At 42.4% G+C, this 15,883-nt stretch overlaps 1 protein-coding gene across 1 annotated transcript in view; it reads left to right on the forward strand.

Moving 5' to 3' along the window:
* The window catches only part of NHSL1 (NHS like 1), a gene marked incomplete at both ends in the record, with an annotated part of 182,745 nt that overhangs the window by 138,929 nt on the left and 27,933 nt on the right, over positions 1-15,883 (forward strand). Inside the window, 2 exons of the mRNA XM_082481913.1 lie at positions 10,215-10,342; positions 13,491-13,562. Of these exons, the coding sequence (XP_082338039.1) occupies positions 10,215-10,342; positions 13,491-13,562 (200 nt within the window). The remainder of the gene's footprint in view (positions 1-10,214; positions 10,343-13,490; positions 13,563-15,883) is intronic.

A 15,883-nucleotide genomic window follows, 5' to 3' on the forward strand; every position in this document is an offset into this window, starting at 1 on the left:
GACTGATTGCATGATATACCCGATAAGTGGAAACAATTCCAATGAAAGGGTTAAAAGACAAATATTTGTTTCAAAATAATACTAATGATACTGGGTGTTTTTTTCTTAAACCAGATTAATATGTTTTCTTAATGTTTTACGATACAAGTCAGAATCAATAGGAAGATCTAGCTGAAAGATTATTGAACCTTACCCCATTTCAGATCTGTGACTTTAGTGGAGAGAAGAAATTTGAACTGTCACTGTCTGTGGTGTAGTTGTTTCAGTGTTAGGTAAAGCAACTTCCATCACAAGGAATATCCAACTTTCGGTTGGTTCCCTTTTTGCTTTTCTTCCCCTTCCTCTCTTAGGTCGGGGTGTTATACATGCTTGTTTGCAGCATTTTAGATAGCTTTAAGTTTAAGTTTCCTAGGAGAGAAAAAAAGTGTAAAAGCTCCCTTCATTTTAGCTGTGTTCAGTTGTCCAAGAAACAACAGATATCCATAAGAAAATGATAGAGAAAAAGTGGAGAGAACAATTTTAATGCCAGCATCAAACATGCAAAAGGAAGCAAATAAACTGTTAAACTTAAGACAACTTGTCACTACTAAATGTAGTCATATAACACACTTGCAGAAAATTTAAATTAACTCAAGACAAACAGTGATAATTATTTTGAGCATTCCCCAGTGACAGCTTGTTAACAAATATGATTTGTAATGGCTGTTGCATTTTGGTGCCATTAGAAAGGTTTTCTGTATGGCTAAATCATACAGATTACCTGGGGAATTAAGGGTGGGATTAAATGTATTTGTTTTTTAAAAGCTTCAAGAAAAGAAAGATAGGAATGTGTTTGCACATGCAACATGTTTGCATTGACTTAAGGTTCAAGGTATTTTCACATTGCAGAGTTCTTTTTGGTTTGGATCCTTCTTAAAGACTTGCATCTGATTTGGACCCTTGAAAATAAGTCTAACTGCATATTTGCCTTACTTTAATGTTGCACTTTCATGCCCCATCCTTGTGCTACTACAGGAATCCATATGGCTGAGCCCTGAAGCAGCTTGGAGAAGCTGGTCTGGAAGGGTGGTCTTCCCTGCCTGGCTGGGCATCCAGTTACCGTGTCAGGACGCCCTCCCAGTGAGACAGTGAGCGTTGGAGGGAATAGACCTGACAAAAATACATTTGGTCACTTTCAGTAAGATTTCTTTGAAGTATCCATTCAACAGACTTCTCCATTGCAGAGTCCAACAGCCGTCTGTTAGGGTCACCTTCATCCCGTGGAGCCCAAGACATCGTTGTTTCTGGGAAACTCCACACACTGTCTGTCATTAAAAGCTACCTGTGTGGCTGGGCTTGGCTGCTTGTTCAAAAGAGGGAACGTGCATAACAGTCTTAAAAAGTCTGATAAATCTTTCTTGTTACTCATCAGATAAGAAGGCCTTGTAGTAAACGTTTAAGTTTTGCCAGTGGGTTAAAAACTTGCCACTTGATATGGCACTTCTTTGTGGAAGAAGCATGTTGGGTACCAGTGTTTATTGTCTCCAGGCTTGTCTTTTCCATACATATCGGTAAAAATAAACATCTAGAAATAGCGATATAAAATTGCATTTTGGGAGGAAGGGAGGGCAATAATAGGGAAGGCAGCTGGATTGGTGAAGGCTGGTATTAGCCAAAGCATCTCGATAGAGCTGTTGAGCAGAAGTTTTTTCAGCTGGGCTGCCGCGGTACTACATCTGCTGAAATTCCTGACCCGTTAAAACGGGAGTCTGAACAAAACAGCGCACTGGATATATCACAGCTGAAGTTCATGAACTTGCTTTGCAGTCAGCATTGGTTACAGTTCAGTTGTTACACAAGTGCATCATTGCTGTGGCTTTACAACATATTTTAAAGCTTTGATATAGAAGCTCTCTCTGTGATAGTCGAGTTCTGCAGATGATATGGGGATTTATACGTTTAAGGGAAATGGGATTTGATCCAAGCTGAATGAATTTTTGGGAGGAATATAAAGTGGTAGAGGCAAGCTGTCTGCCTCATATTTAGATCCAGGGACAAAAATAGATGCTGTATTGGAATTAAATTGAGCTGCTTTTTTTTAAAGTCATATTTAGCATGAGTTATTTGTCAAAAAAGAGATTGCCTTTGTATAGCTCTGCTTTTATACAGCCTGTTTCGTCCACATGAAGAAAGCTGTGCATTCTTATCCCCAGTTTACAAATGAGGGACTCATAAAGAGCACAGAGCAAAAAGCAGTTATTTCAGTTAGCTTTACTAACCAAAGAGACCTTTGAACTAGGACATCTGTTTTAATTACGGTCCCAGGCATAATCATTCTCAACAAGCTCTTTATCTTGGAAAGTTACCTCCCTGAAATTCCCCGGTTAACTGTGTAGTCCAGAGTTACCTTGGTCTTACCCACGTCCTACTACGGTGCTGCAAGCAGGCAGAGAGGCAGCTGTGCCCTCAAAGAGGTCCCAGTTTGGTAGGTGTGCTTCAGGGCATGTCTTGGTACCCGCTGGTGCGACCAGTCCCACACAAAACCTACCTGTGGCTGTTACATTTCAGGTGGCAACCATTTTGCCTAGTGTTTAGACCACACCGTTACGAAGTTGGAGATCTAATTTGTGCTCACCCCATTCTTAAAGAATATAAATTCCTATCTACATGAAAAATCCTTTCTTAACTTGCAGCACTTTATTTTAAGCACCTGTCGGATAAAAAGCACGTAATCCTCAGAAGCAGAGATGTTAAAATCCCTGTTACATTCTGTCCCTCATGAGAGGGATGTCTGCAGCCTTGGACCTAGCGTTGATCGTTACTCACGTGGCGAGGATGAGAGTTGAGGCCCCTCAGGTTCTTCCTTAGTTGGCTTTACCCTGAGGTGCCTCGCTATATACCGGCATGCTGCAGGCAGAGTGTAGATACCCGCTTGGACTCTGAATTTAGGAGGCACATACATGAAATCCAGATTGTGTCATGTCTGTAGATGTAAAGGTCTTGACTGGATCTAACCCGAAGTGGTTTGCTCAGATGCAGCAATGCTGGGTCGGGAATCCAGGTCTTCTGACACCCATGCCTGTCTGTCACCAGCCCACGAGGTTGTCTCAGCTCAACTAGAAAAACAAATTGAAAAGATGCATGAAGTAAATTAAAATGATATGCAGCTATTTTTTGGCTTTGAAACAGAAGGTTCTTCTAAAACAAAAAGTACATCTAAAGTTCTTCTAAAGTTCTTCTAAAACACAGTACATATTGTGATTGATAAAGTGCAGTGTGACCTATGAAGTAATGGGTCATTTTAAAAAGTTTGCTTTTACAAGACGTGTATATTGTACTACAGTCTGTCTGGTTTTAGATGAAATTTTGAAAAGCTTCTTGTAAGATAGTGTTTGTAGGTGTGACTTAGGGAGGAATGTGGTTTGTGGGTATTTAGAGAAAAAGGGCTTGGCTACAACATTTGAAGATTTTAAAAGGAAAAGATTTCTGACCTCAGGGAGTAGTGCACTTTCCCAGTGATATGTGCAGTGAATGGATAAATGTGTTTTAATATACTAGTCAGCAGATTTATTTCTGTAGTTGACAATTTAGCTGACTCTTGCAGTTAATAGCTTCTCTCAACTTAAAAAAAAAAAAAAAAAAAAAAAAAGAAAAATCCCACTCTACAAAATGCAAGTTACAACATGAAAGGCTCGGCCAAGAAGTCACCCTGACTTTAGCTGAGATAATTTTTCAAGAATGCAGATGCAGCTGTCAGCTCGTCGCTTGTCCCTTCTTGCTGACAAGGAGACAACAGGGGATGGTGCAAAGGCAAGTGAAGCATGTGCTGGTCTTTCCCCTTTCTCCCTCTGCACTGGGGGGTTTCTGTTTCAACAGCTTTGGGCAGCTCTGCTGGGTGGAAGGCGCCTCTGCTCCTCCGGGAAGCTGCTCCTGGTCTGACTGGCGTTTTGTCTTTGGGTTTTAGTGATTGGTCTCAATTTCCAGGTGCTGATCTTGGATATGAGGCAAATTCAGATGTTTCTGGGACATCTTTCTGTCTTTCGTTGCTTGACCCATCCCATGGGATGCCTAGTTATGCCAAGCAAGTCAGAGCTATTTAGATGTCTGAATAACCTTCATGCCAAGTTTCTAAATTTATACTTGAGAATATTGTGGTAGTTTAATTTTTTAACCAGTGTTTTTACTAGCTACTAATAAATACTTAGAAACACAGAAAAGTGTTTGTTTTTTTTTTTATATTAAACTCCTTCATACATGCTTGCGAGAGTGTGTCTGGCTGTGTACGTGTGTACAGCGGCAAAGCTCAAGGCCTGATCCTGCAACAGTCACGTGAGCAGTGTTTACTTACACGAGTAATCTCATTAGGGCTAGTTTAGTGAGCGATGGTTGCATGTTCAGGCCTGAGGCATGGAGGGCTGGTCCAGGGTGGTGGCAGAAAGCTGTGGCCCTGCACTGCTGCTGGGGCTGCACCTCGAGGAGGTGCTCCAGGCTCAGATGGGGTCCAGCCCTGAAAATTGGCACCTGGAGCCTTTCTCCCTGCAGCCAGGTCAATATGAGGCACCCCGAAGCCGGCAGGCAAAAGAACAGTTTTATGAAGAAGATGATGAAAAATGACACCTAGTCTTAAACAGTTCTTTACAATAAAAATAAATAAGTAAATATGGAAAATGTCTGAAAACAACCATGAATCCATCTCCCTCTGACCAGTTCTGCTGCTGGCAGAGCAATGCATTTTCCTTTATGTAAACTTTCAAGATACTGTGACTAGTTTTAGTGGTATGAAGCTCTGTAGGTACGAGATGTTACCAAAGTTGGTTAAAGGAGAGGGAAAGAGCCAACGCATCCAGTCCCCTCCCGGCAAACCTGGTCTTCCATTGCAGAGTGGTACCGTGTGTAGGTCTGACTAAGCAGACAAGGTAAACATTAATCCTGGTTTTCCACAGTAATACCATGTCAGACGAATTACTTAGGTATCAGGGCTGTGCCTTCTGTTCACTCCGGTGATTTGTGGCTCAAATTATCACGTAAGAGTATGGTTTCAAGTTGTTGGAAAAGCAGTAAGTCACCTCTGCATCGAAGACTTGCTACTGTGTGTTACCAGCTCAGGGTCAGATGCAATTATGTGCAAGTTCCTCATATGAAATGGAGAGGAGATCTGGGCTGAGGGGCCTTGGAGGTATTTTCATACACTTGGATTGACTGCCTGTGGCAGGGGCTGTAAGGTTTTGCATGGGGAGGTAGAGTCATTCACAGCAGTGCTGAATTCAGGCTTGTGGCTCAAAACCCTGGTGCAGAGTTGCACTAGGCTTGATTGAGCGCTCGCTCTCAGCGTGGTGCTGCTGGTACCCGCACGTTCCCCTGCGTATTTAGCAGGAGGGAAGAGAGCACAGAAAGGTGCTGCACTCACCTGCAGTTGGTGAGAAGCACATCGCCAGCATGCTTCTGTCTGATGCCAGGATTTAGCAAACCCTGCAGTAATGAAATGCCGAGCAGATACACGAGTGGTTGGGTACGTGGCAGCAACTCGGACATAATGGTATGGGGTGCTGACAGGTTTAACACATTTTCTTCCATTGTGCATCTCCTGAACACCATTATCTACCCTGTTCTAATAACTGTGGAAATTATGAGGGGGCCTTTAAAAGGTTTTTTGACCACATTTCCCACATACTTTCTTCATGCTTAACTGAAACCACCCTGTGAACAGCAAAACTCAACTTCAGGCAAAATTCCCTTCTCTAGGAAGGGTTTCACTTGTAACACATAACTGAGGATAAAATATATTATAATATAATCTGACTACAGTAATTTTTAAGCAATGTTTATAACACATTAAATTTCAAAAGCTCCTCTGTATCACTAGTATAGAATAAGGACAAGAAGTAGTCTATGGTTTTACCTAGCCAGAAAAGCAGTTGCAGGACAGCAGAACATGATGGGCAGCACCCCTGCACACTCAGCCCCAGAAGCAGTTGGGGCATGAAGGGGAGATAATTCTAGCCTTCCTTCGTGCCGTGACACCACCCAGTGCAGCCACCAATCACAATTACCAAGGCAGTGGCGCTTTCCTGGTCCTCCTGGGAGAATGCCAGTGTTTGTGTAAACAGGACCGGTTCATCTGGAGCACAATAATCATACAATCGTGTTGGTTGGAAGAGCCCTTTAAGATCATCAAGTCCAACCGTTAACCTAGCACTGCCAAGTCCACTACTAAACCGTGTCCTTAGGCACTACATCTACTCATCTTTTAAATACTTCCAGGGATGGTGACTCAACCATTTTTCCGGGCAGCCTGTTCCAATGCTTGATAACACCTTCAGTGAAGAAATTTTTTCTAATATCCATCCTAAACCTCCGCTGGTGCAACCTGAGGCCCTTTCTTCTTGTTCTGTCGCTTTTTACTTGGCAGAAGAGGTCGACTCACACCTCTCTACATTATTCTTTCGGGTAGTTGTAGAAAGCGGTAAAGTTTCCCCTTAGCCTCCTTTTCTCCAGGCTAAACAACCCCAGTTCCCTCAGCCACTTCTCATTAAACTTGTTCTCCATACCTCTCACCAGCTTCATTGCCCTTCTCTGGACACTCTCCAACACCTCAATGTCCTTCTTGTAGTGAGGTGCCCAAAACTGAACACAGCACTTGAGGTGGGGCCTCACCAGTGCCAAGTACAGAGGTACAATCACTTCTGTAGTCCTGCTGGCCACATTGTTTCTAATACAAGCCAGGATGCTGTTGGCCTTCTTGGCCACCTCGGCATGCTGCTGGGTTGTATTCAGCTGGCTGTTGACCAACATCCCCAGGTCCTTTTCCACCAGGCAGCTTTCCAGCCACTCCTCCCCAAGCCTGTAGCGCTGCGTGGGGTTGTTGTGGCCCATGTGCAGGACCCGGCACTTGGCCTTGTTGAACTTCGTACCATTGGCCTCGGCCCATCGATCCAACCTGTCCAGATCCCTCTGTAGAGCCCTCCTACCCTCAAGGAGGTTGACACTCCCACCAAACTTGGTGTCATCTGCGAACTTACTGAGGGTGCACTCAATCCCCTTATCCAGATTGTCCATAATAATAATATTATTGTACATTTCAGAACAGATACATGCAAGCTTATGACTTTGAGCTTGACTGCAGCATGTGCTGCAGATTTGGACTGGCTGGCGCATCTTCAGGAATGGGTCTTATGTGTCCTGCCTGATGCAGTCTCCTGGGTTTTGCCCTAACAGTTCTTGGGCAGAAATAGGGAAAGTCTACGCACAGTTTTGTATATTGGATAATGTGGGTAATGGCAGCCTTACTGCTGGGTCCAAGATTGTGTATGTCCCTGGCTCAGCTAGCACTAATGTACTGTCACATTCTTAAAACTGAAGATTATTAACAACTGGAACAGTCTGTATCCTTATGTTCCCTAGTCAGCTTTCAGATTCTGAAATAACTTGCATAACTATAAGAACTTTTTCACTAACTCAGTGTAAAGTGCTCCTCTGTGTTTGGGATTGTGGGGATAGGACAAGGTATTGCTCCTCTGGGAAAAAGGAAACGTGTCTGGAGTCTTTCCTAAAGGAATAATTTCTAGTTTCTTCCTGGGTATATTTTACATAAATATATAAAAAAAAAAATTATGTAAAAAATACAAACCTGATTGCTTACAGAAGGCCATGTGCACCTTTATAATAGTGATGAGAGGGAGGGGGTGCTCCCAACTAGAAGAGTTTTTAAACAGCAGTTGCCACCCTTGGTCTGGCAGTGACAGTAGCTTCAGTTAGATGTAATGATTGACCTCGTGTTGTGTTTCTGGGCTGTGGCAACGTGAAGTAAAAAGGTAACTGCCTAAAACCTCTGCTGAGGTTTGTTGGCCTCAGTACCATCCAGGGTGTGTGTTTCCTGCTGCGCTATGTATGGTGATGGTACATAAATAGAAAAGCTGTTCCTGGGGACAAATTGCCTTTTTGTTGGTGTGGTTCACCTGGCGGTTTGTAGCAATTCTCTTGGCTTCTTCAGCAACGTTGCTGCAATAACTTCTGATGTTACTTGGATCTTGTGGTGTGGACAAATAGAGATTATGAGCTTGATAAACTGCCATTTTGTATTGTCAGTCCACTTGAACTTGCAGTGAACTTGAGACCTGCAGTGTTGACTTCCTTAAGTTTTTGGAGCTCTTCTGGGCTTCATGAAGTGCACCATTCATCAGAAGTAAGGTGAAGCAATTAATTTCAGAGGATGCATCTATCACACTTCCTAAGAGCCTGTTGCTCTTGGGGCATGCCGTGATGCCTGATGTCAGAGAGTGATAGAGTGGCCAGCCAGGTCCCCCAGGCCTTATTCCAAAAACAGGAGGAAAAAAAACTGCGTCCTTAGGTTGTCTTCATGTTTGTTTTTGGTGATTAGCGGCTGATCTGAAGGTAAAACTTGCACCATCTAAGTTGACAACTTAGCATGTTAACCCACACTACAAGTTGATGCAAGCCTTTGGGCTGTCTTGTTCTGCCGCAGCCCGCTCATCCCTGTTGATTTGTAGCTCAAACTGACAAAGAGCCCATCAGGGTGCTCACGTTTCTGAGTGTTATGTGCTGGATCTGGCTGGATGCAGTGCCAGATTTGAAAGGGAGGTGGAGGAATTTGTTTTATTATGGTTGCTGGCAGTCATTTTTCACCCCCCTCCTGAAGTACAGCAGCTGTGTGCCAGATGCGTGCGATGTCGGCATGCATGCATTGTCAGCATGCTCACACGTGTGAAACAGGTAAACAGGGTTACCAACCCTCTGTTCCCATGATGTAGCAATTGATCTGGATCTCCAAACCCACCACACCACCCTTGGTCCTTGAATTGAGAGAGAAGTGACAGGTTCATGCCATACTGCCCTTTTTGACCCCATACGGAAATGTATATGGTCAGGACGTACATCTGGCTCTGATGGAGATGGTTAGCTGTCAAACTGTAAGCTTGCTTTGTCGTTGTGCATGTTCAGATACAGGGGAGTCTGCACAGATTAAATCCTTATAGAGCTGTGGTTGCTCTAGGCCAGTTAACTCATCAGCACCGAGTCCTCCAGACCTCAGTCTCAGAAGCATCTGAGTATAACAGAGGACACCTATGCTGGAGTTGCAAATTGTAACTCCGCTTAATCATTTGCCAGGCAAAAGCCTCCCTAAAACCTCGCTCTCAATATAAACATTGCATGTTTTCCATTTTAAAGGGTATTAAAAAGATCAAGATAGGGAGAGAGATGATACAATCACAGAAAGTCTTTCTCCAGCAAGTGATCATAAAAATGCTTTGTGTCATGATAATGCCTGTGTATTGTGCAGAAATTTCAGTTCCTTAGACAGAAACGTACCAAATGCTTAATTTCCTTTTTGCTTTCCTCATCTTTCAACAGATTCAGATATCTGTCCCTGGAAATGTAAAGCTAACAGTTTGACTGGGCTGATGAGTTTGGTTGCTGCATCTTGAACATTTAATTTTTCCTTATGCTCTGGCGTCTGTTATTCTTTAGCACAATCACACTGAATATCAATTAGGAGGCGGGAAGATAATTGTGGAAAGCTTGGGTGGGGGGGGTGAAGTGCTGAGTGGTATTTTGGCCGTTTTGAGTGGGGATGCGTGTTTGCTTTGAATTCTTTCTGAACTTTGAAAACTCTTCAGTATTAAACTGCACGTGTTCTGCAGTGACAAGAGATTTTGAGATCCCCGTGATTTGCATTGCTCTCTCCAAAATCACAATAAATGGACTCTTCTGCAGGCAGGAAGACAGGACAAGTGGTCAGTGCCAAAGTTTTTTAGCAGATGGTGCTTGAGTAGTGAGCAACATCATCATTTCAAGTGTAAGGCACATAATGGATGTCTACCGGCCTGGCAAATGAGACCCCCGGTGTTACTCACATGTTTCTGTCTCCCATCCTGCGAGATGCTGCCATCTGTCAAGACACCGAGCCAGGCCCCAAATAAATAAATAAATCCATTTCCCCTTTTTTTCAAAGCTCTTGCCATTTCCTGGGTTCAGCAAAAGCTGTGTGTATATACATATGTGGGCATATGTATATAATACATGTGACAGAGGGGAAAATATAGATGCAAATATAAGAAGTGCACCGTTGGGTTCTGTAACTTGGGACAGACAATGCTAATGCACGGTGAACATTTTCAAGAAAATACTGTGTACTTTTGTAAGTGCATAGTACACGAAGCATAGACAGTAATGGCTCTTGTCATGAATTAATCTCCTCTTTCTCTGTCTTTCGGCAGAGTGTGACAAGCTGCGGCGGGATGGCTACCGAAGCTCGCAGTATTACTCTCAGGGCCCCACCTTCTCCTCGTCCTCCAGCCCAATCTGTGGAAGTTACCAGGATGATTATGAAGAAATTGAACAAAAGGTAATGGTGGGGGGAAGAGCGCTGGGAAGAATACATGCTTAGTGCAGCTTAATTGCCTACCATAACATTGTTCAAATAAGGCAGGATTTTTAGAAGATTGTAAAGATGCTTATTCCTTTGAATTACAGTGAAATTAGGTCATCTTGACTTCCGCAGTCTCTTAAAAATCCCAGTTCTACCCATGCATTTATACATGTGTACATGTATAATATACCCATGGCACAATACAGGTGTGAAAGCAGAGAGGAATTTGGTGATGTTCTGGAGGGAAGACCCCAGCAAGGGTGGCTGTTTTGAATCTGTTAAGTGTTGACATTCAAGTAGCAGGAAGTTCTATTAACTGGCCATCAGTGTACGGGCATTGTAACTGTGACCTGTGCACACTTTGAATTGCTAATACAGACAGTTATGTGCTTTCATTAGGTAGAGGCTTTGTCCTAATGCATCACAACTGTTTGCGTAAAGGCATCCAGAAGAACGAAAGATTGCCCATTAAGTTGGGTTTATTAGCTTTCTTTCAGTTTGTTTCATGGTTTTCATGTTTATGTGCCCACATCTCAACTCTGTGTATGCTTAGTTTAGAATCTAGAAATGAATTAAGCAAATGAAGACAGAAAGAGAAGGGACAGTTGAGCAAAAATCCTAAGAACGTTTTCAAGACATGTTGTTATATATACATCAATTTATATATGCTTCCAGTTACAGAACTAGTAAATTGCATTAGTGTTCTAAAGAAGAGAAGAAGTTTTGCTACCCTGTCATTACCTTACCTTGTTGTGCCTGTGGGCTCTGAAAGAGAGCTGGTGGGAAAGGACACCCTTGGTACCGGGGGAAAGGACATTACTGTTGGGGCGGAAAGCAAGATGCACTGAAGCCTGGCTGTCCAAACCTGAAACGCTGGAGCTCCTGGGATTTTCAGGATAGATAGTTCTAGAATACTTTGCCACGAACTCTTGCTCAGATGGTGGGAGGATACACTTGATTGTAACTCAGTTTAATTTCTTTGAATTGCTACTAAACTATATGTGCCTCTGTAGGATGGACCATATAACTGTCTCTATACAAAGTATGCATATTCTGGGTACTCCCTTTAAAGGGTACAGTCTTTTCAGTTCTGTTCTCCGTGGTTTTTAATCACGTAATAAAAGGTGACGTGGAATATGTAGAGTCTCTCATCCAGGTGGTGATTGCATTATATCTGTGTATTGGCAGGGAATATTAGAGCATCTTGTTTAGCTGTGTGCGGTATGTACTGGCAGTGAGCAGAGAATGTAAAGCACATTCATATCATGGAACGCATTATAATGATAATTTGCAAAACTTTACTGAAATCAGTGGAATTACGGTTTCCACTGGGGAAAGTATTAACACATTGTTGCTATTAATGTGCCGCGTATATATGTATACATATATGTTATCAACTGGTCTTAGCCAATGCTGTGCAGCATATGACCTCTCCACATGTAAAAGTAATATAACACTTAAAAAAATATAAATACACTCTTTTTAACAATTTGAATGAGAGCGTATGAGCATAGGTGAGGCCTCTTAGACACTAAGAGCTGCCATCCTTATCTTGAATGAGGGTTTTTTTGAGTGTTAACATAATGTGTTACTAACAATTTCTGTACATTCTGAAAAAACTAACACAACTAATTATGCTTCAAGGCTAGGATAGCACTTCCATTTCAAATTGGAATAGTTTCCTTTAAATATTTTTAGCTGAAAGGATGATTCAGAGCTGTGGAGAAAGTTGCCAAATTGCCAGTCTTGGATGTTACTGGTTATCTCAGAACCTTAACCTTAACCCTGCCACACTTATTTGCAGCTCAGAAAGACACTGATCCCTTGTAAAAGATAGCATGATTCTCCCTTCATATTGTACAACTCAATGTTTAATGGTTTCTTTTGACCAGTATCTTTTTTTAATTGGCTTTTTTTTGTAATGGCCTAAAATTTTGCTCTTTTTTTAAATGAACATTTACCACAACAGATCTCTCAACTTGAATTATAATCTCTCTGGTAAAGCGCCAAGTAATTCTAATAAGTCTTATGCCTTGAGTGAGTCATATTTCAGCTGTCAGAAGAGATCTTCAGTGACAGTGTGGAACTGGGGTCACCAAATTCCCGTGATTCAAAATGTGAACTCCTCACCACTAGATGAAAGCTTTGTAGCTTTGTTGTCTATTCAAAGCAAAAACCCCAACATTTAAATTCTGTACATGCAGTACTTAATTCGAGAAATTCGAGAACAGCAGAATAACGATGGATGGATGAATAGCTATTTACTGTTTGGAAATTTGCTTCTAAGTAGACATAATTGCCAACTTGCAGAAAAACTATGTTTTGCTGCATGGTGATTTCACAAAGGAAACCATCTTTCCCTACTCTTTTTAATCTGTGTTAAAAAAAAAATGTAGCTAGATATCCTGCTTGTCTGGCTTTGCTGAAGACAATACGAAACCACGGCTAGGCGATGCAAGAGGAGACCTTGATCCACAAATATTCTCATGTTTTGTGGAGGTGGGTGTCTGTCAGCAGAGGGTAATACTCATACTGCAAAGCACATGGTTCACTGTGAGTCTTGGAAAATGTCTACGATAAGCAGAACGTTTGCTGTTTCAAAGGAAGACCATTAGGGATAAGCAGGTGAGTTAGCCCAACTCAAAACCAAGCAAACAAAATTAGAAAACGTATAAACCGGAAGTCTCTGAGTGGTATAAAATGAAGTTCTTGGACCTGCCCTTTTACTCTTAAGTTGACTCTTACAAGTTACATTAATGGAGCATGGACTAAGCTCCACTGCAGTGTATTTCTGCTGATCCTAATTGAGTTTGTTGGAGATTAAATCGGTTTATGTGGATTTTACATCTCAGTAAACTGTGACCAGTGTCTTTCTTTCTCATCTCTTATATACCACTGTTGGTGACGTGACTTGGGAGCTGTTCCTGTCCTTCAGTATTGCTCTGTTTTCCAAGTGTCAAAAACATCTTGAGATGTTGCTTTCAAATTCTGGTTCTCCTTATGTTCTGAAATATATACATTGTGTATATTAAATGTATTTGTCTTCTGTGTGTTTTTTTCTCATTCTTTTTTCTTTCCCTTTTTATTACTCATTCTCTTTGTTTCTTTTTGTTTCGGTCAACAGTCTAGTCTGTTAGACTGCATCTCTCAGTCTTGCATTAACGCCTGCTGTAACTTGGTTCCCTGGAGCAACAAGGTACCTCGCCCACGAGTGGGACCATCCAGCTGCTGTTTCTGCAGCTTGATGTTACTTGTAGCATTTAGCATATATGCAATGTTATTCTGCTCTTAGCCTTCAGTCATTACCTGCTTCTGTTTTCTGTTTAAAAAAAAAAAAAAAGTAAAAAAACTGAACTGCTCAGTGGAAGAATGCTGTGCCAGGTTTGTTTCCTTTATTTTTCCTCATTACTCCTTTTTGTCTGCAGTCCAATATCCTGTGTTTACTTGGTTCACTGAAATTTTTTAATTCCTTTTTGTTTATTAGCATTTGCATCCTTTGAAACCCCTCCTCCAGTGAATATTGTGCTTTATTTAGTTGGCTTTATTGGTTTTTAATTAGCCAAAGAAAAACTTTACTAATTTGGAATAATGTATTTTTTTTAAATGATGAATCCAGCGTGACCTGGACAGGCTGGAGAGCTGGGCAGAGAAGAACCTAATGAGGTTCAACAAAACCAAGTGCAAGGTCCTGCACCTGGGGAGGAAGAATGCTAGGCACCAGTACAGGTTAGGGGCTTACCTGCTGGGAGATAGCTTGGAGGAGAAGGATCTGGGGGTTGTGGTAGACAGTAAATTATCCATGGCCCAGCAATGTGCCCTTGTCGCCAAAAAGGCCAATGGAATCCTGGGCTGCATAGGGAAGAGTGTGGCCAGTAGGTCGAGGGAGGTCATTCTCCCCCTCTACTCGGCACTGGTGAGGCCACAACTGGAATACTGTGTCCAGTTTTGGGCTCCCCAGTTCAAGAGGGACAGGGAACTGCTGGAGCGAGTCCAGCGAAGGGCAACTAAGATGATTAAGGGCTTGGAGCACCTCCCTTATGAGGAAAGGCTGAGAGAGCTGGGACTCTTTAGCCTGGAGAAGAGAAGGCTGAGGGGAGACCTGATTATGGCATACAAGTATCTAAAGGGTGGGTTGAAGAAGGATGGAGCCAGGCTCTTTTCATTGGTTCCAAGTGACAGGACGAGGGGCAATGGGCACAAGTTAGAACACAGGAAGTTCCGTTCAAATACACGGAAACAGTTCTTTACGGTTCGGGTGACAGAGCACTGGAACAGGCTGCCCAGGGAGGTTGTGGAGTCCCCTTCCCTGGAGATTTTCAAGACCCGCCTCGATGCAGTCCTGAGAAATGTGCTCTAGGCAATCCTGCTTTAGCAGGGGAGTTGGACTAGATGATCTCTAGAGGTCCCTTCCAACTCTGATAATTCTGTGATTCTGTGATTCTGTGAATGTGAGCTATAGAGAGTACTTGCTCCCAGGCATGCACTATATCATGTCTTTATTCCATCTATGAAAATGTTTGTATGCCAAAAACTTATGGTATTTTTCCCCAGGTCCTGTCGTTTGGTTTCTGAACTTTACCTTGATACAGTCCGTTAAGCTTCAGTATGTTTTTGCTGCTGTACTCAGCTAAACTGTTGAATTGAATATTTGCAAGAGACTGGTAACTTAAGTGAAAACAAATGCATTAACTGTATTGGCTTGAGGGACTTGAGGAGCTCTAATCCAAAATTTTACTTGGTGTTAAGAGGGGCTAAAGCAGTTGGGCACTCCGGCTTGGAGGTGGGAACGCCTGAGAGCCCTGAGGCATGGGCTCCGGCAGAACTGGAGATAATTCTAGGTGGTGGTGCCCTCAGCTGGCCTCCCTGCCCCTCTGCTGCCATTGCAAGGGAGTACTCTTGTAATCAGCACAGGTATTTTATTTATACTGCTTCACATTTTTTTGAAAATACTGTTCAATTTACTGAGTTGAAACAGCAGGTCAAAGCTTAAAATGCCAAACCATAAGGAAGGAAATATAGAAACTCTTAAAACAAACAAAAATTCTTTACTCACCACATACTTACACCATGGAATTGCTGCAAGAATTGCGGATGCTGAAAGTTTACATGGGTTCCGAAAGCAACTGGGTAAATTCTTGGATGGGGGAGAACTCCATCCAATGCTGAGAGAATATTCAGGGGAAGGTATGCACTGTATGCATCCTCTGATTTAATTTCACCTGTATGTCATTGTTTGGCCATTATCATAAGGCAGATACTAGGTAGGCTTTTAGAGCTCTTATGTTTTTAATCCCTTTGCAACAGAGGAAGAAGAAAGGAACGTTTCTGCAGCGCTAGTTAAGGTGATAACTTCCTTGATGGTCAGTATTTTCTGCTGACAAAAAAAAAAATCCCTTCCTTACTGAGACAGTAAAGGCTATGAAGTGAAGAATTTAGTAGAATAGCAAAGTTGGCTAGTGCAACTGAAGATCTGTGTTTAGAAGTAATAAAGGGGAATATGCTATAAAAATTGGGGAG

The sequence above is a fragment of the Vanellus vanellus genome (genome assembly GCF_965231255.1).
Source record: "Vanellus vanellus genome assembly, chromosome: 3".
Lineage (NCBI taxonomy): Eukaryota > Metazoa > Chordata > Aves > Charadriiformes > Charadriidae > Vanellus > Vanellus vanellus.